This window comes from Canis lupus, chromosome 5 (genome assembly GCF_048164855.1).
Source record: "Canis lupus baileyi chromosome 5, mCanLup2.hap1, whole genome shotgun sequence".
Taxonomy (NCBI): Eukaryota; Metazoa; Chordata; class Mammalia; order Carnivora; family Canidae; genus Canis; species Canis lupus.
Genome location: NC_132842.1, coordinates 25,122,956 through 25,147,556, shown reverse-complemented (window position 1 = coordinate 25,147,556; position 24,601 = coordinate 25,122,956). Strand labels below are relative to the sequence as shown.

The 24,601-nt window shown below is 49.9% G+C and overlaps 1 protein-coding gene across 4 annotated transcripts in view; it reads left to right on the top strand.

Moving 5' to 3' along the window:
* PROSER2 (proline and serine rich 2) overlaps positions 1 to 22,442 on the top strand; it is a 40,725-nt gene extending 18,283 nt beyond the window's left edge. For all 4 annotated transcript variants that reach the window (XM_072825838.1, XM_072825836.1, XM_072825837.1 and 1 more), the window contains 3 exons: positions 3,540 to 3,758; positions 16,792 to 17,047; positions 19,018 to 22,442. In XM_072825838.1, the coding sequence (XP_072681939.1) occupies positions 3,621 to 3,758; positions 16,792 to 17,047; positions 19,018 to 20,036 (1,413 nt within the window). In that variant the 5' untranslated portion in view covers positions 3,540 to 3,620 and the 3' untranslated portion in view covers positions 20,037 to 22,442. The remainder of the gene's footprint in view (positions 1 to 3,539; positions 3,759 to 16,791; positions 17,048 to 19,017) is intronic.
* The last annotated feature ends 2,159 nt before the right edge of the window (positions 22,443 to 24,601 follow it).

Here is a 24,601-nt window from a genome sequence, read left to right as displayed (position 1 = left end):
GTCATTCTAGATCTTTCTGGAATGCACGAGGAAGACGAAGAAAAAGAGCCGCCTTCCTCTGTTGGCTGCAGGGCACTCACTTGGGGGGGGGGGGTCACTTGCCTGACTCCCACAGCCCCAGCAGCCCCAGGAGCCCTCCAGCCCCATAGCTGCTGTCCTTCCCACCTGCCGTGCTCACCAGGTGTAGATTTACTGAGACTGTAGATCAGCTGTGGCCTTGTCTTCCTTGTCTCTGCTCAACTGATAAATTAGACCCTTACAAACAAGGAGGTTACTAGTAAATGATGAGGAAATAAACACAGGAAGGGTAAGAAAATAAACAGAAAGTGAGCACGGCTTGGGGGCGCCTGGGTGGCTCAGTCAGTTAAGCGTCCGACTCTTGATTTCAGCTCAGGTCATGGTCTCAGGGTCCTGGGATCGAGCCCCACATCGGGTTCTGCACTGATTGTGGCACCTGCTTGAGATTCTCCATCTCCCTCTCCCTCTGCCCCTTCCCCTGCTTGCTCTCTCTCTTGAAATAAAGTTTAAAAAAAAAAGTGGACAGAGGCTCAAATTTCTGCTCCTGGTGTCTGGCTTGTTGGGACTTCTTGGTGAGGCTGGTTCTGCCCTCGGGTAAGAAGTCAGCTTCTTCACCTGTGGGGCTAATCTCTTAACCCAACGGGTGAACCCGTGATTGGACAAGGATCCTAAATATTTTAGGATAGTAATGACCATCCCAGCAAGGGGCCACTGCCTTTCAGCTCAAAGGGTTACAAAAGGAGGGACACCCCAGGGAGGCTCAGTTGGTTTGTGCACCGGACTCTTGATTTCCACTCAGGGTCATGAGATCGAGCCCCACCTTAGGCTCTGAGCTCAGCACAAAGTCTGCTTGAGATTGTCTCTCCCTCCCATGCTCATGCTGTCTCCTAGGAGTGGGGGAGTCCCTCCTGTCCAACCTGTCTGCCCTGCTCTCTTCCCAGTGCAGACCAGGAAAGAAGGCCGCTTCCTTTCCCTTCTGTTTCAGAAGACTCCTCTCTCCACAGGGGACCACATGCGATTCCATATTTTTAGTTCCCAGGGAAGTAGGAGTAGGGAGATGTCTTAGGAGATCACAGAGGAGGGCGCCTGGGTGGCTCAGTCGGTGAAGTGTCTGCCTTCGGCTCAGGTCATGATCCTGGGGGCCTGGGATGGAGCCCCGCATCGGCCCCCTGCTCAGCAGGGAGCCTGCTTCTCCCTCTGCCTCTGTGCGCCCCCCCCCCCACTTGTGCTCTCTTTCTCTCAAATAAATAAATAAATAAACTCTTAAAAAAGAGAGAGAGATCACAGAAGATTGGCACCTTGAACCTGTGAAGGATTTCAGATCAAGGTTTGCACTTTCTCCCCAGCAACCTCTGCCTTCTGGAGAATTCTGGTCAGCTTCCTCATATTCTTTTAAGACAGCAATTTGTAAAAGTCTAAATGTTACAGTTTTACGGTGTCCGAATAACTTTTAAAATTGCAGTAACACAAGAAAAAAGGTGTGTTCTCCAACGTGCTGGGAAGGTAGCGCCCTCCAGCCGAACTGTGAACACCTCAGAGCGCTGCTCCTACGCACAGGCCTGTTGCACAATTCCAGGCCCTTCCCAAAGACAGGGCACTTCCGCTGAGTTCCTGCCTCGCGTGGGGCTAATCAGCATCTCACCGCCCCATCCTCACCCCACTGTTGTGTTGGGGGAAGACTGACTGCCCCGCATCTCCATCCTTTCCTGGGACCGGTGACTTAGTTCAGGAATGAGAGTCGGTGGGTCTTTTCTAGATTTCCCACCCACCTCACCCAGGCCCCCGACACTCACAGTCCCAGGGATGTGACATGTTATTGGTTACGTAAGACAGTTTAAATAAAGTCTGTGCCTTGTTTAGGCTTGCTTCCTATTAAACAAATTTTAAAGCCTTTAACGTTTTCTGGGGCGCTTGGATGGCTCAGTTGGTTAAAGCGTCCAACTCTTGATTTCAGCTCATGGCATGATCTCAGGGTCCCGGGATCCAGTCCTGCGTCAGGCTCCTTGCTTAGCAGGGAGTCTGCTTCTCCTGTTCCCTCTGCCCCCCACTCCCTGCTTGAACTCTCTCTCTCTCCCTTAAATAAATCTTAAAAAAAAAAAAAACTTAAAATTTTCTGGTCTTTTTTTTAACCATTTAGAATAATGGCAACTTCCAAAAAGCATATCTAAGCTCAAAATCTTCTGTTTCCTAGCCTTGCTCTTAAATTGCTTGTTAACTTGGGCTGATTCACCCAAAAAATGAAGAGAAGCCAGGCGAGGAATAGTTTCCTTTTTAAGCTGTTCTCACACCTTCAGGATTTCCCTAAGGAGATCTCACAGTAATTTTTGAAGTTTTAAATGGCAAAGTCCACCCAGAGGTATTCAGTACTGATTGGACTTTCTCCACAGATGTTTGTTTCTGTTAAAAATGGATGCACATGCAAGCGTGCACACACACACACACACACACACACACACACACTTGTGCCCATGGTTATCTGAGCTCACATGCCCCGCAGAATTCTTACAGGGGCTCATAAGACCACCTGGCAGTATTTTCAGTTTAGGAATGAATGACGTGGGCTCATATCTCTCCACTGGCCCTAAAGCTCCACAAGAGGCTTATTCCCTTATTCCCTATTAATCTTGTTTGGTCTTCTAGAAGGTTTTGTTGAACTCCATTGTCCATTGTTCAGAGACTGAGCTGAATTTCCTGCTAAAAGAGAGTGTGAAACCAAGGGGCTGGTAGGGGAAATTTCGCTGTCTTTATTCCCGAAAGTAAAAATATGAACTTCCTTATAGTATTAACTTACGGTACCTTCGTATCTTATGTAGAAATTGCAAGAGCATCACGGCCCCCAGAGAGTCTAGAGTCTCAGAGATGTCACCCAGACTTCCATTCGCAATTTGCTAGCTCTTGTCACCTCACTCAGCTCTGAACTGCACCGAAGCTGGAAGAGGAACCATAATTCTCTGGTGTCTGAGGTAGAAGAGACTAGAATCAACAAAGAGCCTGGGGAAATCCTGTATCTGAGTGGGAAAGAACATGAGAGTACAGGTCCTCGGGGCAAAGGAGGGAACAAGAACCTTATCCTATCCATGTTTCAGCAAGAAAGTAACTGTTACTATGTCCCATTTTTCCCTAAAAATGATTCACCTTGGGACGCCTGGGTGGCCCAGTGGTCGAGCGTCTGCCTTTTACTAAGGTCGTGATCCCGGGGTCCTGGGGTCGAGTCCCACATTGGGCTCCCCGCAGAGAGCCTGCTTCTCCCTCTACCTGTGTCTCTGCCACTCTCTTTGTCTATCATGAATAAATAATCAATCAATCAATCTTTAAAAAAATGATTCACATTTCCATGATGGAAAGGGGTATAAAGAAGAGATGAAAATGAGCAAACAGGTTGATCTAGGGGCTCCTGCTTCTCTTCATCTTGACAGCTGAGGCTGCCAATCGAGGTGACCTCTGACCCACACGGAGGCCTTCATTTCAGGGGACCTGGCATTCACTGTGTAGACTCTAACCCCTATGCTTGGTTTCTCCAGACGCAGTGGCTACTTGAGAATGGCACCCTGGCCCCTTCCCCGCCTCCTGTGACCGGGCCAGCGGCCGGGGCGTCTGTGGGGATGCCTGTAAACCGCCAGCAGTCGGACTCTTCGGACATGGACTCGGATGTGTCCCCCAGCTGCGGGCTCAGCGACCTGAGCAGAGGGGACAGCCTGGGGAGTCGAAGCAGTAGCTCCCGCTCTAGGAGTTTGACTTTGGTGAGTGACCGTCTTCTCCGATGCTCCGGCTGGGTGATTTTTGCGCCAGGCCCCTCCCTAGTGAGGAATATCTCACAACATCCTCTTGGGTTCACTAGCTTGACATCTCGGCACACTTCCTTTGCAAAGTGGCATTTTATTTGGAATCATCTTAAGGTCTGCCCAGATGCGGAGCACTCCACTGGGCAGCAAAGGGAATCTCACGCTGCAGCCAGTAACCTGGCTGCTGAGCCCCCCAAGGAAACCATGCCCCTGAAGGCCCTAACACACCAGCTGGGGCCTGCTACCTTTCAGCTCAAAGGACTGAAAAGAGGGGAGCCTGGGTGGTTCAGTTGGTTTGTGCATCGGATTCTTGATTTTTGCTCAGATCATGATCTCGGGGTCGTGAGATCGAGCCCCACCTTGGGCTCAGCACAAAGTCTGCTTTAGATTCTCTCTCCCTTTCCCTCTGCCCCTCCCCCCACTCATGCTCTCCAAATAAATTAATTAAATCTTAAAAAAAAAAAAAAAAGAGTTGGAGGGCACCTGAGTGGCTCAGCAGTTTAGTCCCTTCCTTCGGCCCAGGGCATGATCCTGGGGTCCTGGGATCAAGTCCCATGTCAAGCTCCCTGTATGGAGCCTGCTTCTCTTTCTGCCTATGTCTCTGCCTCTCTCTCTTTGTGTCTCTCATAAATAAATGAATAAAATCTTTATTGTTTTTTATTTATTCATGAGAGACACAGAGAGAGAGAGAAAGGGGCAGAGGCACAGGCAGAGGGAGAAGCAGGCTCCATGCAGGGAGCCCGACGCGGGACTCAATCCTGGGTCTCCAGGATCACACCCTAGGCTGAAGGCGGTGCTAAACCACTGAGCCACCCGGGCTGCCCGAATAAAATCTTTAAAAAAAGAACTCTTTCCCCAGGATGACTGTAAGGACGAGCTGGCCAGCACACAATGTGGCCTTACTAATGCCAGCCTCTTTGGCTAAGGCCCTCCTTGCTACCAGGTTGTGTGGGATCCTGCTTCATCCGGTTGTTGCTTCTTCTTGGATCCATGCTCTCTCTGTTTTGTATCTCGGTCTCATCAGTAGTCTGAGTTTTTCCTTCGGCCCCTAACAATGACACAGAAAGGGAGAACACCCGTGCGTCTCGTGCCCTTCCTATCCTGGCACCTGGCTTTGGAGTGAACACCCAGGATGCCTGTCCTCCACGGGTCTTTTCTCCCTGGTATGTCCTGAAGTGGTCCTGCCCTGTGTGCGACTCCTCCTTGTTCCCCCACAGCACCCATCCTTGCACCCAGTGGAGCATAATTGTGGGAAGGACACTGCAGATTCTCCTGTCAGAAAGTGCACGATGAAATTGTATTTCCAAGATGTGTGTGTGCGTGCGACTGCAAAATCCTGCCGCGTACCTCCGCTTGGCTACCTCTTTCTCGGAAGACACATCCCAGTCCTGTTCTAGCATCTTCTACTTAGACCTCTGCTCGTTTCCAAGCATTTCTCTTTCTGGAAGATCATCGAGCCAATGTTAGCTGTCATCTGTGTCCTCGCACAATTGTGGATTCTCCTTAGAGCAAACTGGCAGGCTGGGAAAACTTGGCATTTTAATTAGGAACTGAACTTTTCTCAACAACCATGCAGCACTTGACTTTTACGAAGCACTGTCTTAGCCGCCGGCCCCTTTCACCAGTGAACTAGCTACACCATTAAAAATCATGTGAACTTTTGGGGAGTCTAAATGCGGAGAGGGGCTTTGTGTGTTTTTATTCTAAGTCACAGGACTTTTTCTGACTCATCTTTTTGGAATGAGACTCAGCCATAGTAGTTGTGCCACTTGCTTCCCTGTAATCCCTGACCTCATGAAAAGAATAGTCAGTGACAGTGTTTTTAGGCTTCTTGATTGTTTGGTGTTGGAAGTGCCTCTTGGAAAGCTCTTTAAATAAGAGATGACCTAGTTCTGACTTAGGGAAGCATTTCTTTTAAGCAACGGTTATTATTTTCTTTTAAAGATTTTATTTCTTTGAGAGAGAGAGAGAGAGAGCATGAGTGGTGGGAGGAGGAGAGGCAGAGGGAGAACCAGGCTCCCCATGAGCAGGGAGCCTGATGCGGGGCTGGATTCTAGGGCCCTGGGATCATGACCTGAGCGGAAGGCAGATGCTTCACTGACTAAGCCCGGGTGCCCCAAAGCAAGGGTTATTTTGTTTAAGATTATTTATTTATTCATGAGAGACACGGGGTGGGGAGGGGCAGAGGGAGAAGCAGGCTCCATGCAGGGAGCCCGATGTGGGACTCCATCCCGGGTCTCCAGGATCATCCCCTGGGCCGAAGGCGGCGCTAAACCGCTGAGCCACCAGGGCTGCCCAGCAAGGGTTATTTTTAAAACAAGATAAAACATTAATGCCTGATGTTAAATGAGAGTATCCGAAAGTTTTCAACCACTAGTTGGAAGGGTTGCCTGGGGTATAACGGATCTTTACTCTATGGAAACGTTTCTCTTGAGCCAGCACAAGCTAAAAATGGAAATAGCGGCTTAAATAGGGTGGTTCTAGCCCCCCACATGGTCGCTGTGATGACCAGGGCTGTTCTAAGAGGGCAGAGGATGCGGTCTTTATCAGGAAGAGGCTGGTTGTATTTGTATCTGTACTTTGTTTCTCTTGTAAGGAATTTTTCCTCTGAACACTTTTAATGAAAGGCAGAGCTAAAACGAGAACAGAACGGCCAAATCCTGAAATCTTGAGTAAGAGGATACCTTTGGAACTTTTTTTTTTCCCTTTGCAACCTAAGAAGGACGGTTTCAGTGCAACACAAGGCAGCACATCTTTACAATGTGGGTGGAGTGGTTCTGGAACTAACTACCTCGGTCAGTGATGCGGATTCAGAATAAAAGTTTCTAGAAGATTCTGGAGATGTTCATAAGTGGTCGCTGTTTAAGGGGACTGAGGAAGCTTAGGTTGTAGGGTCACCTATATTCGTGACCCCTCCGGGCTGGGATCTGGAGCACGCATCTCACAGGACGCCCAGGGCTGCCTCCTGGTCCTGCGCTTGGCTGCCGCTGCCACAGCTGGGCCTGCAGCCTGCAGGTGCCCTGGAGCTCCCTCTAGAAGAGAAGGTGACCGCCTGGCGGAAAAGTGAGGGAAACTCTTGACACCCGCTGCTCTGAAGGGGCTTGGTAAGGCACAGGCTTCTGTGAGCGTGGCTTGGGAGCGCCCTGACTCCCCAGGCGTACCTCCTGTTCATCTTTACCTCTGACTTGGGCCAAACCAGCGATCCAGATTTCAATCCCGAGTGTTCGGAGGTTGACTCTGCAGTGGCCCATCCGCCCCCTCCCTGAGCTAACAAACATCGCGGCCCCAGAGTCACATAACAAGTCTGCGGTCAGACAGCAGTTGTCAGCTCCTGATTACCCCCTTCCTTCCGCGGAGCCTCCGGGTGCCTTTTGGCCTCACCCCTTGTCAAGGAGCAGGAGGGCAGGGCGAGCAGGGGTGGCCTGCGTGGCTGGGTCAGGCGAGGTCTGGCTCCTGGGCAGCGATCGGACACGGCAGGGCCTGGAGGATCTCCAGGAGAGGAAGCAGAACGGCGGAGAGGAAGGAGAAGCCGCCTGGGTCAGCCGGGACCCCGACTTCCCTCCCATCCTGGCTCCTTACCCTCCGGAGCCCAAAACTTACGCCAAAGCTTAAATGGCTTTTAGGGCAGTTCCATTCAATGAACCTTTAATAAACACCTACGCGCAGGAACTGGTGGGAGAGGTCAACACGGTTTTCATCTTTCCAGGAACCCACAGCTGGGTGGCAAGAGTGAAGCTTGGGGACAGCGTGACCTGCTCACGAGGGACCTGGGGTAGGGGGTGCTCAGTGCCAGTCTTGCAAGGCGGTTCCATATGGAACTTTCTAAAACTGCCAGCTGAGGGGTGTTCAGGGCAGCCGGGAGTGCGGCGGTGACCCCTGGAAGCCACGGCTCTAGATGCGTAATCACAGCGGTGCGCACTGCCGGCCCTCTCTGGTTTGTGTGTCTCTTTTCCAGCCAGAAGTATAGGTTTCGGTCCCAGTGCAAAGTCACCATGGTGACTTGCCAACTGGAACCACAATGAAGCCCTTGCCGCCCCCTGTGGTCTCTCTGGGGGGGCCTGGCCAGGTCGGCACAGCCCTTGAGGCCACGTAGGGAGCTCCACAGAGGCTGACGTGGGCGGGTTGCACCCCCAGCCCCTGCTCGGCCTCAGCTGCGGGGCGAGGGGACACTCAAAGCCATGCTCAGGTGCCTGGAAGGTCATTTGGGTGTGTGGGCAAAGCAAACGGGGACAGCAGATCACACTCTGCCAAAGCAAAATACTCTAGGCTGCCGACCCCAGAGGCTGGCATCCAAGAGGTCTTGGTTCATCTCAAGAGTATTTTTAGCCACTGTAATCTTGTGATGACTTTTTTTTTTTTTTGGTTCTAGACTAGAGATGAGCTCTACAAGGTCTTTTTTCTCTCTCACAAGGAGCTGCCACATTGTCTTAGTTGGCAGTTAAGCCACATTTCTTTATTTTATTTTTAAAAAATATTTATTTATTTGTTTATTTATTTGTGAGAGAGCGCACAGCAGGGGAGTGGGGAGGAACAGGAGAGAGACAAGCAGACCTCTGAACCTAGAGCCTGACACAGGACTCGATCCCACGACCCTGAGCTCATGACCCAAACCAAAACCAACAGTTGATTGCTCAACTAACTGAGCCACTCAGGCAGGCCAAGCCAAATTTCAGGGGCACCTGGGTGGCCCAGTCCATTAAGCATCTCACTCTTGGTTTTCGCTCAGGTCATGATCTCAGGGTCCTGAGACTGAGCACCACATCAGGCTCCATGCTGAGCGTGGAACCTGCTTGGGATTCTCCTTCTCTCTCTGCACCTCTCCCCACTTGCACGTGCACTCTCCCTCTCTGTCTCTAAAGTAATAAATGAATTTGAAAAGAAAGAAGAAAGAAAGAAAGAAAGAAAGAAAGAAAGAAAGAAAGAAAGAAAGAAAGAAAGAGAGAGAGAGAGAGAGAGAGAGAGAGAGAAGAAAGAAAGAAAGAAAGAAAGAAAGAAAGAAAGAAAGAAAGAAAAGAAAGAAAGAAGAAAAAACTTAAGAAATTGATTAACTCAGTACTTTTTTAGTCTATTATGAGTTTATTTTACTATGAGTATTTTAAGCTTCCTCAACTTTTTTGCTTAGCCAAACAAAGGTCATTTTCCTCTCTGCATTTCTGCTGACGTGAAAACCTGTCCCAAATCTGGACTCCCACAGGCATATCTAGGACTGTTGACCTTTAGAACTGTTGGTAGCATTCATTATAACAGTCTGTCATCCAGGGGTGACTGGATGGCTCAGTGGGTTGAGCATCGACTCTTGATTTGGGCTTAGCTCAGGTCATGGTCTTGGGGTTGTGAGATCAAGCCCTCTGTTAAGCTTGGAGAGTTTGCTTGAGATTCTCCCTGCCCCTCTTCCCCTCCCTCATATATCAGGTAGTGCACCTGTTTCAGGTACGCCCATCAGGGGTTTTTAGTAGAGTTGTGCAGTCACCATCACAATCACACTTAGAACATTTCCACCAGCCCCAAAGAAACCCCACACCTACCAGTGATCACCCCCCGTTTCCCCCGATTCACTTACTTCCTGGCCCCACAGATTTGCCTCTTCCCCCAGGCCCACGTCTTCATCTCTCCAAGGGAGACAGCATGAGCATCCCCGGGGGCCCTGAATATGCTGCTCCCCTGCCCTTGGCGCTGGGGCTTTTGTCAACTTCTGCTTTCTTTCCTCTCTCAGGTGTAGGCACAGAGGCATTCCTGTGGAGGGCAGCTTCTGGTTTGGGGAATTAGGCAGCCTGCGGAGCCCACAGCTTTTTTTGGGTCCTGCCTCTTAGGTCAGCGTGCAAGGCTGGGCCAAGCATGGAGAAGGTGTGTAGGGATATGCACCAGTCTCATGGCCTCTAACTCCAGGGAGAGACCTCACATGGATTGGGGATGCAAGAATCTGAGGCCTCTCATCTTGAATAAGTATGGCCTTAGAAACAGAAATGACGGGCAGCCCCAGTGGCACAGCGGTTTAGCGCCGCCTGCAGCCCAGGGCGTGATCCTGGAGACCCGGGTTCGAGTCCCATGTCAGGCTCCCTGCGTGGAGCCTGCTTCTCCCTCTGCCTGGGTCTCTGCCTCTCTCTGTGTGTCTCTCTTGAATAAATAAATAAAATCTTAAAAAAAGAAAGAAAGAAAGAAAGGAAGGAAGGAAGGAAGGAAGGAAGGAAGGAAGGAAGGAAGGAAGGAAGAAAGAGAAAGAAAGAAGAAAGAAAGAAAGAAAGAAAGAAAGAAAGAAAGAAAGAAAGAAAGAAAGAAAGAAAGAAAGAAAGAAAGAAAGAAAGAAAGGAAGAAAGAAACAGAAATGAGTAGGGATGGCTGGGTGGCTCAGTGATTGAGCGTCTGCCTTCGATTCAGGCCGTGACCCCAGGGTCCTGGAATCAAGTCCCTGCAGGGAGCCTGCTTCTCTCTCTGCCTGTATCTCTGCCTCTTTCTCTGTGTCTCTCATGAATAAATAAAATCTTAAAGAAGAAGAAACAGAAATAAGTAGAACAAAACAAGATGCAAGATCAGACAAGTTCTAGTCTTGGCCACTCTACTGCGTCATTGTATGACCCTCGGGATCATTCCATTGCCCCCGAACCCGGCGTTTACATCCCCCAGTGAGAGCTGATTGATCTGCATGCTGTGTCTTGCAGCCTGAGGGTCCTACAGTCTGTCCTAGAACACAAAATGGTTGTGTAGGAGCTGGCCTTTCGAAGCCCGTTTTCCAAATGAAAACATTGGGATTTCTTGCTTTGAAGTTGGATTAGATCCATGAGGGTTATATGCCCTGTTCAGACTCTCTGCCCCTCACTCACTTTGAGAAGTTGGCGTGTGTCTTAAGCCTGAAAGTCTGTTACAGGCCAGTTGCCTGTTTGATTCTACTCCCTGTGCACACGACTGAAGTAGAGTATTAAAAAATCTTGTGCATGGTCCCACTGAATCACTGAGTTGGAAAGGCAAAGTGGGAGGAAGAGGGTAGAGAGCATTCATTTATTTCCCCCAACATTTTGTTTGGTTATGCTTGTTATCGTTATCACGTCATCCTAGCAACATCTGTGACGGTTGTAATTATTAACTACAGGGACCTTTGTTATGCTAAGAGCCTTAATGATTTTTAGATTTGCAAGTTTTTTCCCCCGTTGAATCACTGAGCTGTGGTCGGGTGGGTCTGAGAAGGCGGAAGAATGGATGCCAAATGGATGGGGGGACAGGATGGCCTGGCAAGGATAAGGTGTGTGGAGAGAAGACGAGGCAGGAAGGCCCTGCACCATCCATGGTGACCCTCCAGATGATCCCACCATGTGAAACTCTGGGAAAGTCACGAAACGAATGATGTCCCTGGATTTCGTATGCAGCTTACCTGTTCTGGTTGTCAGAGGGACAAAGCAGCCATACATGGTGGAGAGGCAGCTGACATTCTGGTCACAGTGACAAGGCAGCCTGTGAGCTCTGTGGGTGGTTCCGGGAGACAGGGGGAGGCGCACCGGCTGCATGAGGCTCCTAGGTGTGAAGTCTGGAGAGCCGGAAAGCTGGATGATGAACGACTGTAGTAGAGAATTTTAAATGAGGGGCTGATTCTACGTTTAAAATCTCTCTGAAGCCCCGCCTCCTCCTCTCTATTCCCATCACCCCGGCTCTCGTTTAGTTGACCTTGAAGTCTCATCCAGATTGCTTCCCACATTCCATATTTCCCATGCGATAGCCCATGTCATCTCTCAGACACAGAACTACCTAACCCCGTGTCCCTTTGTTCTTGACTCTCATCCACTTCTCTCAGATTATTGACAGGTATCGTTTCCTCGCCAGAATGTTCCAGGTCAGACCCCTGCCCCCAAGAGTGTGGACTGACACCTATTTCCTTAGCACCCTGCAGTCACCGTGTTGGAGCCATTTCCAGACTCTGAAGTAACTACCTGTTTTCTTATCTTTTTTTTTTCCTGTTTTCTTATCTAAAGCCCTCATGAGATGGTCAACGACACAGTAAGAACATCATTCACGCAATTATATTTACATTGCCTGATGCTTAGGGGATGCTTAAATATTTGAATGTCTGATTCAGTAGATGCTATGGAATAGGCTGGAGGTGTGGTGACATGAAGGATAGACAAGACAGAGCTACGCAGAGACGGGCACTGCTGACATGAAAGCCGGCAGAGGAGATGGCGAGTGGTTTGATGTGATTGGAGTATAGAGCAAGAGTTGGCCAACCACGGCCTGTAGGCCAACTCTGGCCCCCCGTCTGTTTTTGTAAATAAAGATTTATTGTAAGAAAGCTCTTCTTGTTCATGACCACACTGTCTATAACCTTCATACTACGTGGAGAGTTGAGTAGTTACCACCGTAAAGCCTGCAAAGCCCAAATCTTTTACCCTCAGCCCCTTACAGAAAAAGTTACCACCCGTGGAATAGAGGAGAAAGGGGAGAGTAGTAGGAGACGAAATGGGAAAGGTTAGGTAGGGCTGGATCCTGGAATTCTCTGAATAAAGTATAAATTCCTCAGTCACATGCCCTGTAGACGACCATACTGGCTTTTTAAAAAACCCATTTCTCTTTCCCTTGGTCCGGTGCTCAATAGAAAGTACTCAGTCATGAACACGTTGTGCTCATTTTCCCTCACACTAGCCTGCCCCTCCTCTAATGCCCCTCACGCCGACCCTGTTCTTAGAGGGGGTATTGAGGTTCTCAGGGACTGTACAGGGCTAGGTATGCGGACTGATAAAATTACACAGCTCTGGTTAATGTGAATGTGCTCTAATTGCAGCTGGAGAAAAAGTATTCTTAAACTCAGTCTTTCCTCCACGCCCCACCCCCAAAATCTCAGGAAAGGTGGAGCAAAAAGATAAGCTATGAACTAAAATTAAAATCTTAGGGCATATTGTTTCAAAAGTTGACATTTTAAAAAGAAAGGTATACAAAACCTGATCTCAGGGCACCGGGGTGGCTCAGTAAGTTAAGCACCTGTGTTCGGCTCAGGTCCTGACCTCGGGGTCCTGGGATCGAGCCCCACGTTGGGCTCCCTGCTCAGCAGGGAGTCTGCTTCTCCCTCTGCCCCTGCCCCTCTGCCTCACTCGTTTTCTCTCTCTCTCTCTAATAAATAAATAAATAACATCTTTAAAAAAAATAAAAACTGATGTCAAAGAGAGGAAACCTACAGGCCAAATCTTTCTTGTGAATATGGATATAGAAATTGTAAACAAAATATTAGCAAATCAAATTCAGTGATGTCTAAGAACAACGACATCACAACCAGACTGGACTTGTTCTGAGAATGCAAGGTTGGTTTAACTTTTGAAAACCAATCGTTGTAGTTCAGTTCATTAACAGAATAAAGGAGGGAAAATAGATGATCATCTCTCCTCAGGCTCCTCAGCCAGGTCATTCTTTATGTGGGGAGTTGTCCGGTGCCTTGTAGGAGGTAGAGCATCACTGCTGGCCTCCAACCCCGAGATGCCAGTGGCAGCCACCCAGTCGCAACAACCGGAAGTGTGTCCAGACATCACCAAATGCCCTATGAAGGGTAACATCACCCCCAGCTGAGAACCACTGTAACACATAAAAAGATTTGACAAAATTCAAAACCTGTTCATTATTTTCAAATCAACATGCTCAGCAAACTGGGAATAAAAGAAAACTTTCTTAATCTGATAAAAATCATTTTTAAAAAAATCTACAGCAGTGAGCACTTGGGTGGCTCAGTGGTTGAGCGTCTGCCTTTGGCTCAGGGTGTGATCCTGGAGTCCTGGGATGGAGTCTCGCATCGGGCTCCCCATAGGGAGCCTGCTTCTCCCTCTGCCTGTGTCTCTGCCTCTCTCTGTGTGTGTCTCATGAATAAATAAATAAAATCTTTAAAAAAGAAAAAAGAAAATCAAAATGAGACACTGCCATATGCCTGCCCCAGAGGGAGAGCCAGCAGGCCGGCCGGAGGGAGTGTGCGCTGGCCGAGCCCTTCGGAGAGCTGTTTGTCTGCATCTACCAAAGCAGACACATGTCTGTGATGCAGCAAATGTAGGTTTATATCCGGACTCAGCTGCAGACTGGTCACCTTTCCCTGAGTCTTCCTGCCTTCAGGCTTAAACTAATGTAGCCAAGGCGAGTTTGAGAAATTTGCATGTATTCTTGGGTTGATCGTACCAAAAACAAATGAATGCTTTCAACCATCTCTGAATTTGTGAAGCCTGCAGGCTCTGCGATGGGCCTGGGAGTCAGGTGCTTTGAGTGGATGGGCATTTGTGTAACTGCCCAGATCCCAGTGGGAGAAGCATTCTCCCTGCATCACCTCGGTGAACAATGTTTTATCTTTTAAGTAGGCTCTATGCCAAGCATGGAGCTCAACATGGGACTTGAACTCACAACCCTGAGACCAAGACCTGACATGAAATCAAGAGTCAGATGCTTAACTGATGGAGCCACCCAGGTGCCACCATCCCCCTCCCCACCCCTCTGCTGGGGTCAGCTCTTTAATCCTGTTTGCTTCCACCACTTTTTTGGTTGTTTTGTCGAAGTTTGTACTCATAGAGGGTCAAGTAGTTTCCTAGGATTTTGAAAAACACCCTCCTCCCATATCCTACTCACTAGAAGACATGACTTTTTTCTTTAAAGATTTTGTTTATTTGAGAGAAAGAGAGTGAGCAAGAGTGAGTGAGAGAGAGCACAAGGTGGGGAAGGGGCAGAGGGAGAGGGAGAAGCAGACTCCCCACTGAGCAGGGACCCCGATGTGGGACTTGATCCAGGACCCCGGGATGGTGACCTGAGCCGAAGGCAGACGCTCAACCATTGAGCCACCCAGGTGCCCTGGAGGACACAAATATAACTGCCCCCATTTCTTCTTTTTTTGCCTCCATCCCCCTCTCACTGCCATTGTCGACATTTTACTGTGTATACTTTAAGTATTTTGTAGGGGGGGTTATGTTAAGTATGTGTATTTTTTTTAAAGATTTTATTTATTTATTCATGAGAGACAGAGACAGAGAGAGAGAGGCAGAGACACAGGCAGAGGGAGAAGCAGGCTCCATGCAGGGAGCCCAACGTGGGACTCGATCCCGGGTCTCCAGGATCCCGCCCTGAGCCGAAGGCGGCGCTAAACTGCTGAGCCACCTGGGCTGCCAGTATGCGTATATTTAAGTCAAATTGAGACGACTGTTTTTCTATCTGCATTTTTTTCACTTTATATTCTTTTGGAAAAAGAATGGCCTGATTTTCACTCTGGGAAGCTTTCAGGGTCTGGGTCTTTGGCATCCTGAGATTTCGGTGATGGGCCTGGATGGGGGGCTGCTGCATCCTGGTTCATTAGGCGGTTCTCATGGCGCCTTCCCATCTGGAAACTCAAAGCCCTCAGTTTAAGGAGCTCTTCCTTGAATTCTTTTATTTATTTTGATACTTTCTTCCCCTCTGTTTTTCTGATTTATCTTTCTGGAGCTCTTGATGTCAGATGTTGGCCCTCTCATACTTATCTTCTAATTTTCTTGTCTTCCCTGTTTTTTGTTTTTTGTTTTTTAATTGTCTGTTTGTTTTACTTGACTCGTTTTTCTACTTTATCTTGTGGGCATTGGTTTCATTTTTCAGTGCTGCTGTCCTTGTGTTCATTTCTAAGGGCTGTTTTTGGTCCTCTGGATTGTTTTTTTTCTTTTCTTTTCTTTTTTTTAATAGCATCACATTCTTGGTGGATTCGGTATCTCCTCATCTCTCTGGGGACATTAATAGCAATCTTTTAGAAATTGTCATCAGTTCTGCAAAGTTTGTTTTGCAAGTTGCTTTCTTTTCCTTTCTGTTTGTTCGGGTTTGTCTTTCATGGTGAAGGGTTTTCTCAGCCGTTTGGTGATCCTTCGGTGTGTGCACATATTTAAAGAGAGGACATTGAGAAGCTGATTAGAAATTCAACAAATTCACGGGTTTGTTGACTGTGGCCTCTGCCTGTGGGGGGATCTCGCTGAGCTGCTTGGTCGGGGAACCCGTGGTGTCCGCCCCTTTGGGCCCCTGGATGTTCAGACACCCCGGGGAGGACTTCCAGGCTTCTGTGCAGAGGGTGTCGCTTTGGCTTCATATCCTATTTCCATTACGGTCCTTCACGATCAGCTCTGCTTCACATCCCTCTTTTACCTTCTTTAAGAAACAACATCGAGTTTTCTGCCAGGGTGACCTCATTCCTGCTAAACCCATTCTGCTCCTTTCACCATCCTCCTGGCACCCCCATCCCAGCACTGCCCTGCGCCCCAGTGCCTGAGCGTCCGAGTCCCCGATACTCAGCACGTTGGTCACTGGCTGACACTCAGCTCCCTGCTGCTTCCTCACTTCCCACATTTCATTAATGCTGTCTCCTTGCCTATTATTTTTGTCTTTGTGATTTTCACCTTAAAAAAATAATATTAGGGGCACCTGGGTGGCTCAGGGGTTGAGTGTCTGCCTTCGGCTCAGGTCGTGATCCCAGGGTTCTGGGATCGAGTCCTGCATCAGGGTTCTGGGATTGAGTCCTGCCTGCTTCTCCCCCTGCCGGTGTCTCTGCCTCTCTGTGTCTCTCATGACTCAATCAACCAATCGATCAGTCAATCTCATTGTTTTGGTGAGGTTTCCAGAGAAAGAGGACAGAAGTGTGTGCATAGGTGCCACTCTCTTTAACCAAAGATGTGCCCCGCTATGTTGTGGGAAGACGTCTGAGAGCAGTAAGGTGAGACCAGTGTTCCAAGGAGGTCTGAAGAAGAATGATTTCTTTGGTCATTGACTCACCAGGAACCACAAGACTGATGTTGGTAATAGGTCCTAAGTCCCTTTATCTGCTGTAGCTTCCTGACCATGTTCTTTTTCCTGCAGGTTCGATGGGGAGGGGCACACAGGCACACGTTTGTCAGTGGGGCCACCTGAACGGCTGACTCTCCCCAGTGGGAACTTTGAAAGGGCCGTGGATTCCACTCCGGGCTCTACACAGATCCCAGCTCCGTCTTATTTTTTCTCTCCAGACTGGCGACTGTTTGTCTTATCCCTTCTGTGTCTATAGGATGATGAGAGCCTGAAGTACCTGACACATGAGGAAAAGGATGTCATCCTGTTTTTCGAAGAGACCATTGATTCCCTGGAAGATGACTTTGAGGAGCAAGTCGAGTGTGACAGCGGCCTACACTGCCACTCTCCGGGGACCCTGGAGGAGAGCGCTTCTGGAACCTCAGAGCCAGGAGATGTCATCGATTTGGTGCAGCCAGCACCCCCCAAGGCCGAGGAACCTGAGTGCCTCCCAGCTGCGACCGAGACAGCAGGTGAGGAGCGAAGCCCCATGCCCAGGCCTCTAGCTTAGTTCATTAGTGTTTCAGGGGGACACTGTGGCCTTCCCCTGTGTGTGCTGGGATGGACGCCATTGGGCCCCATTGGGTTTTTCAGGCCAGAGGCATGCTCTTGGCAGCTTGAGTGTCCAACCAAGTAGGTGCTTTCCTTACACATATTAAAAAAGAAAAGAAAAGAAAAGAAGAAAAGAAAAGAAGGATGCTTGGGTGGCTCAGTGGCTGAGCATCTACCTTTGGCTTAGGCCATGATCCCAGGGTCCTGGGATCGAGTCTCGCATTGGGCTCCCCGCAGGGAACTTTCTTCTCCCTCTGCCTGTGTCTCTGCCTCTCTCTCTTTCTCTGTCTCTCATGAATAAATAAATAAAATCTTTAAAAAAAAAAAAAAAAAAAGAAGACCAGCTGAGTGTGCCAGACAGCCCTAGGTAGGCCTCAGCATGCCAGCCATCTAGCCTTTACTACATCCTTAACAGATACCGATCGCAGGCGGCCCAGCACTGCTTGCACGTACATCCATGCACCATCTCCTGCTGCACAACCGAAAGCCTCATCTCACTTATCTCCATCCTCAGAATCTCCTGTCCCACCTGCCCCAGCAGGTACTTACAACTACTGTGAAAACACCACCCGAGGGATGGCAGGGCGGGGCGGCTTTCTCTCGGGAAGTGTTTCCCTTGGCACAAGTATAAGATCTGGCATTTTTAAAGGATCAGCAGTTCAAATTAACTTCAGGAACTAAAAGTATGATAACAACAGGAAGCTCAGTCTCTTCTTTGCCGACAAGGCTGCAAACGAGCGTCCACATGTGGAGTCTAGAACCCCAGTCTGTGGAATTTGATGGAATACGTGGCCTTGCTCTCTCTCTCTTTCTCCCCTTCATTCTCTCTCTCTCGCTCTCTCTCTCTCTCTCTCTCACACACACACACACACACACAGACACAAAGGAGAAAAAAATAATACATCTAGAGGCTTGTGAAAACGGCAGTATTTTGTAGTAAGAGCCAAAATACTCTCCTTTCTGTTTCTGCCTCATCCTTATCCCGTTGCCCATGTTCTTTTCCAGTATCTTTTCCAATCAGAAAAAATCAGCAAGACGATCCCCCCTCGTCCATCCCCTCTGCTCTTTCCACAGGATTCAAAAGACAAAAAGCAGGCCTCTCCTTTGCGGCCGCCCCGAATCAAGCAAACCTACAAGGAAGATGCTGAGCCAAACTCTTGTCCGCTCTTTTCCTGTTTCCCTGAACCAGCTGCGTTTCCAGTCTAAATACTCTCAATTTGAAAAGTCATGCTGTGGAAATAGGGCTCTAAGATTGCTCAAGATCCGAGCTCAAACCCAAAAGCTAAAACATAAGTACATTGTACGTTTTCTTTGTAAGATGAATAATTACACCTGGAAGTCGTTTCCAACTTACTTTTTTCCTTCCTTCTTTCCTTCCTTCCTTCCTTCCTTCCTTCCTTCCTTCCTTCCTTCTTCTCTCTAAAGATTTTATTTATTTATTCATGAGAGACACGGAGAGAGAGGTAGAGACACCGGCAGAGGGAGAAACAGGCTCCATGCAGGGAGCCCAATGGGGAACTTGATCCCGGGACCCTGGGATCACGACCTGAGATGAAGGCAGATGCTCAACCACTGAGCTGAATAATAACCACTGGGTTATTATGCCCTCCTGGTCCACACGTCCCCAGCAGCCTACACACTCCGTGTGTGTCCCAGGGACAGAGCATTGAGACTGGAACCTTCCCCATCACCAACGGACTCCTCATCTGGTGGTGGTGAGACTCACACAGGACGTTCTCCTGGTCCAGGGAGGGTAGGTGACAGGACGTGCTGCTGCTGCTCACCCTGGCCCTGTGTCCCTTGGAGGCCTCATGAATTCAGCAAGAAGGAAATGGGGTGCATTTACTTTTACCTAAGGTGGTAGCTTATGAGGATTCTGTGTCCTTTTCAGGGGCTGGTCCTGTCGCGAAGGAAGACACCCCCGATGTCGTCGTGGAATGCAGGAAACCAGAAGCAGGGGGTCCTCCCTCACCAGGCTCTGCGGCCCCAGAGGCCCCTCCCGTGCTGCCCGCCCGGCCTGTGGCCACCGCCGCGACATCCCCCAGGAAGGAGCTGCTGGCCCCTCCCGCAGAGCACCCCAAACTGCCCCGCTCTGTCCCCACCCCGCTGGTGATCGCTCAGAAAATGTCTGAGAAGCTGGCAGGAAGTGAGGCACTTGCACCCCCGTCCCCCTCCAAGGAGAGCAAGCCTGGGGACTGGAGGACCCTGCCTTCGGGGGCCCCTCGGAATGGGGACCCCTGCCTGTGGCCCAGACCCACGGCGCAGCCCGCGCCCAAGATCCACCGCTTCCCGAGCAACATCAGCGTGACCAACAGCGCAGGCAAGGAGTTCAACAAGACCATCTCCAAAGCGGCCGTCAACGTGCAGGAGCGGAAGGCCCGGGTCCTGGCCAACATCAACGGCGTCTCCTTCCTGTCGCCGGGGGCCGCGGGGGCAGACCCCGCCGAGCTGGGGAGGAGCAGCTCTCTGGAGCCGGGGCCGCGGGGCCCGAGCAAGCCGATGGGCCCGGCCCAGGAGGCCGCGTCCACGCGGGCGGGCTTGCAGCCAGGCACTCAGCAGTCCAGAGGCGTGCAGACAGAGCACTGCTTGCCCCTGGCCAACGGCTTCCAGAGTATTCATGACATGCTCAGGAGTGAGCCCAGCACCTTGGTCTCGACCGGGAAGACTGTCACCTTCCGTGCAGACCCGGCGCTTGCCACCAAACTGGCACGCCAGGATGCCAGCAAGAGCTTCTACGAGCCCCGGCAGCCGGGCTGCGGCCAGGATGCTCGGAAGCGCTCGGGCTCGCTGCCCCGTGCCGTGGGCTTCAGGCCCCAGGGCATCACTGTCCAGTTCTCCGGCCGCGGCTCGACGGAGGAGGCCCGCCGCGAGGCCCTGCGGAAGCTCGGCCTTCTGAAGGAGAACTTGTGACGGGGGTGGCGGGGGTGGCCTCGAATGGATGTGCCCGCGGGAGGAGCCCAGGCTGTGGACCCTGCGGAGGACGACAGATGACAGATGACAGGTGCCAGGACTCCACGGTCCGGGCCGCCCGCCGCCTGCCACCTCAGAGCTCGGTGAGCCTGCCAGGACAGTCCGGCCCCACATCCTGACTCCCTTTTTCCAGGAGCTCAGAGACTAACCCTCAAAACCCTAAATGCCATACCTTTTCTTGGATTTAGAAGGAGGGGGATTGGGTCTGATTTGTTACTGCTTCAGTCGCTCATCTTACTTTTATCCCAAGGACGTGACACCCGAGCCAGGTTGGAGGTCTTACACGCAGTCATCGATGAAAGGGATCTTTCTCTTCCTTTCCTGCGAAAATAAAACAGAAAATGCCCGTTCAATTTCCATAACATCTCAAAGCATCTCCTTCGGTTTTCCTGTTTGTTTTTCAGGGGCCAACGATGGTGTGTTTAGCCCTGGATGTGCCCTTGTTTCTGGATATAATTTGGTTTGCCCATTGGTTGTTGTGGTTGTTTTAATTGAAAACTGAAATGAAACCTTCAGGGTATGATTTACTGTAATTTTGAGTTACGGGAGCGGAATGGAAAGGTTGGATTTGGAAAAGGTGGTAATTTTCAGAAAGCAAGTCTCGTCAGCCTCCAGGGGGCTTTTGTCACTGGGACATACGTGGGTGAGCGTGCACTGTGTGTATACATGTACATAACGTGTTTATAGAAACGTGTGCTCACACGTACATACGTTTGTTAGTCCGCATACACAGACTTCTCACGACCCTATCAAGTCACTACAGGATGGAAGCCCTTCCTCCCTCGACAGGTGCAGCCATCCCCACTGTGACGGTGGCACAGAGATCCGTACCTCTCAGGGCACGTCTCCACAATCAAAAGTGCTTCTTGCTCACCCCCGTGTCGCTCTGTACCCAAGGAAAGTGATATTCCAAGTAGGCTTCCAGAAAAGCAAGGTAGCTCCACGTTTTTAAGGATTTATCACCCCATCATAACCTGATTTCAGTTTATCACCCCGTCTTTGCCGTGCGTGCGCCAGGGTAGCTAGTAAACGGAGGGAAACAGAAACCGTTCCTGAGATCCCTCACGTTCTGTGAGCAGGATCTCTCAGGATTAGTTGTAAAGGGGAAAAACACCCCAGCAAACTAGGTTACACGGTGTGAAAAGAACTGGTCGTCTCCCAGGCTGTGGGTTACATGCTGACTTGTAGCCACGAGCGTTATTAAAACTATTTAAGGCTGGAGTCTTAAGCCTCTAAAAATAGACTGGGAAGGGCCACAGTTACAGTCACGCCCTTTTGTTATTATGTCTCAGCCAGTGTCACAGAATCGGTTTCCTCCTGTTGAGTATTATTTAAATTAAAACTTTTAAATGTGCTGCAAAGCACATTTCATAGTATTCATAGTATTCAGTTCGCCTTGTAAGTTACATAAAATGTCACTTTTTTCCCCCTTAGAACTACAGTATTTAGTGTCTCTGAGTCCTCCTGAAATAATCCTGTAGGTTCCCGATGGTCTTAATTTAAATAGGTGCTTTGATTTTACAGGTTTTTAAAATAGTTTTTATTGTACTCCCATTTATGTTGCATTTGTTTGAAGAGTTCTTGAGGGCTGTATTACCTTTCCACAGAGTGAGATGCCGTACACAGTGTTTCAGAACAGAGGGTCTTGATGTGGCTGACGTTTTAAATATCCTTTACGTACGAGAATTATCTCTTTTATGCTGTCCTATGACTTTGTTGTGATTAAGGTGAACGAGACACTATATTAGTATATTTGTTCTCATAATGACATTTTTGAAAAATAAATTTTAGAGATTTATCTTAAGTTACAAACAGCTTTGTTTTTGCAGTTTATACTTAACGCTCATTTATTTTTCTTTTAAATGGTTCTATCCTCCCCTCCTATTTATTCATAATATACTGGCTATTACCCTGGCCATTTCTTGTGCCCAAAACCCTAGTAATTAAAGCCATGCGTTTTGCACGAGGTTCCAACGATAGTTGCTAATGAAGTAACCTGTATGTGTCTGTATCATGTTAACGCAAACCTCTAGTTTGCAGAGAGGCATTAGTTCCCTCACTGTAACTACGTGATAGGACGCTCACAAGGGGTCATCTTCAAGGTTAAGGACCACATTTCCAAGCAAAACTGTAATGAAAAGAAAAGATCGGGGATCCCTGGGTGGGTGGCTCAGTGGTTTGGCGCCTGCCTTTGGCCCAGGGCGTGATCCTGGAGTCCTGGGATCGAGTCCCATGTTGGGCTCCCTGCATGGAGCCTGCTTCTCCCTCCTCCTGTATCTCTGCCTCTCTCTCTCTCTCTGTCTATCATAAATAAATGAAAAAATCTTAAAAAAAAAGAAAAGATGACTTTTGAAGTGTCCAGTTGTTTTTTTTTTTTCTTTTCAAAGTGATAGCTGTACCTCACTCTCCATTTTTATGCAACTCTTCATCTTACTACTTAAAATCCAGAAAAAAGAATTCTTTGCTTTTAGGAGAGGTACACGCACCCAGCCTGGAGTCTCGTCTGCACACAGTAATACTCCGCAGAGACCAGAGTAACCACATCTGTTCCGAGCCCTCCTCCAACCCGGCTCCACTGTGTGGCTCCTCTGCGCTTGCGAATCTGCACAAAAGTGGGAGAAAGGCCGACCTTTGCTTTTCTCACCCCAACTGGCGTCGTCCTCTTAGGTGACCCTAAGTGGTGGAAGAGGAGAGAAGACACAGGGCGTCCTGAGTCCGTGCAGGTGCACAATGCGGGCCGGGCCTGGCCCTCCTGCTCTTGTGTCTTCCCCGAGCTGCACACGCGGACGTGGACGGTACAGGGTTCTTCACCCCCAACTCCTCGTGGGGGGGGCTCCTAAGGTGGGCTCCCCGTTTTCATGGGGTTGATGCGTGAGGCCTCAGCAGATCCTGAGGATTGGCCTTCTTATCTGTAAGAACTCAGAGAGGGGTTCTCTTCGTGACATTCGTACAGCTCTGGTCACGGGGACTTTGACCCTTCAGTGGGTTTGGTGGGGATGTTTTTGACACAGGTGATCTCAGAAATCAGCTCTTTATGTTTATTCAGGAGGAACGCAGAGCGAGAACTAAGATAAATATGAAAACAATATGCTCTTATCGAGAAACACCGTCGCCCTGATGGAGGTGACAAAAGGAGGCATTGTCTTCTCCAGGAGTGTTTCTCTATGACCCAGACAAGTTTTAATAAACTTTTCTCCCTCGGCTGTTCCTTGGGTTCTTAAATGTTTGTCATCAAACCCTCGAGTTCCCTGAGGGCTGGGGAGCTGTGGCTGTGTTTTTCCCCCCACGGCCCCGCCCGCCCAGGAGGAGGGGGGGCGGGGGAGCAGTGCTCACCTGTGAAAGGTTCGTGTTGTCACCGCAATGACAAGCCACCAAACAGGTTCTGTTTGTTCTTTTCACGGCGAGGCTTTCTCCGGCTTTCAAGTATGGGAACAAGTTGGCATATCCTTTTCTAATCTGCTCCCTGGACAAGCCCTGCTTTCAGATACCTGAGAAAGGAGAAGGCAGGGCCGTAAGCCGCGTCCTGGGAAGACGGGGACTCAGGGACTCAGGGACTCGCGTTGGCGGAGGGGGCCGCGGGCCTGGGGCTGGGCCCAGAATGCGGCCACCTGCCCCCTAGCTGACTGTCCCGGTCATCCAGGCCCTGCTTCCCTGTCCTGCCGGGTTCTCTCCGTTTTCCCCAAGGGCACTGCTGGGGGAGAAATCCACCTGCCCGCAAGAGGGAAGGCCAGGCATGAGGGCATAATGACCCAAGGCCACTGCCCTCAGCGTAAACGGTCAGCCTTGTGTGTGACAGTCTTCGCGGTCCTTCTAAAATGTCTCTTTCTTTCAAAACAGATAATGAAACTCTTCCCTACAGATTCCGAATTCATAAGACTTAAGAAATGCCACCCCCTGCCATCACCAGCAGGCTGGCTCTCTGTCCTGGCTGTTGTCCTTCCAGGGAGGCCCCCGGGGCCACCGACCCCCGAGAGCCCCGCAGAGCCTGTCCCCCTCCCCCCCCCCCGCCCCATACCATCTCTGCACCCACCCTGCCAGCCCGGCTTCTCCTTATCATATGAATCGGATGAACTTTCTATCCAACAATGAGCTAAAGGTGCAGAAACATGGTGATTTCCAGAAATGACCCAGAGAGCCAAAGTAGCCAGCATGTGTTCTCGAAGCTGGGTGGGGGAACCACTGGTGGCCCTAAGTTAGGACTGGCCAAGCCTGGGACGCCTCCTAGAGTTGTTTCCTGCCTTGGATGGATTCCTTGGCAGTCCCCAGACCTCTCTGCCTTGGGGCCCCATGGGCCCTTCCACTATGGGGACGTGCCAGGATCCAGAGTGAAGCCAAGTCAGAAGGAATCTCCCTGCCTCGATGGCTGAGTTCCATATAGGTTTCCCTGGTTCCCACTGCTTCTTCACGGTCCTTGAGGCCAGCTCTTTCCCCAGCTGAACAGGTCTCTGAGGTTCAGAGAACATTTCCAAGGGGAAGGCCACCCTAGTTTTGTGGAGGGCCTCAGG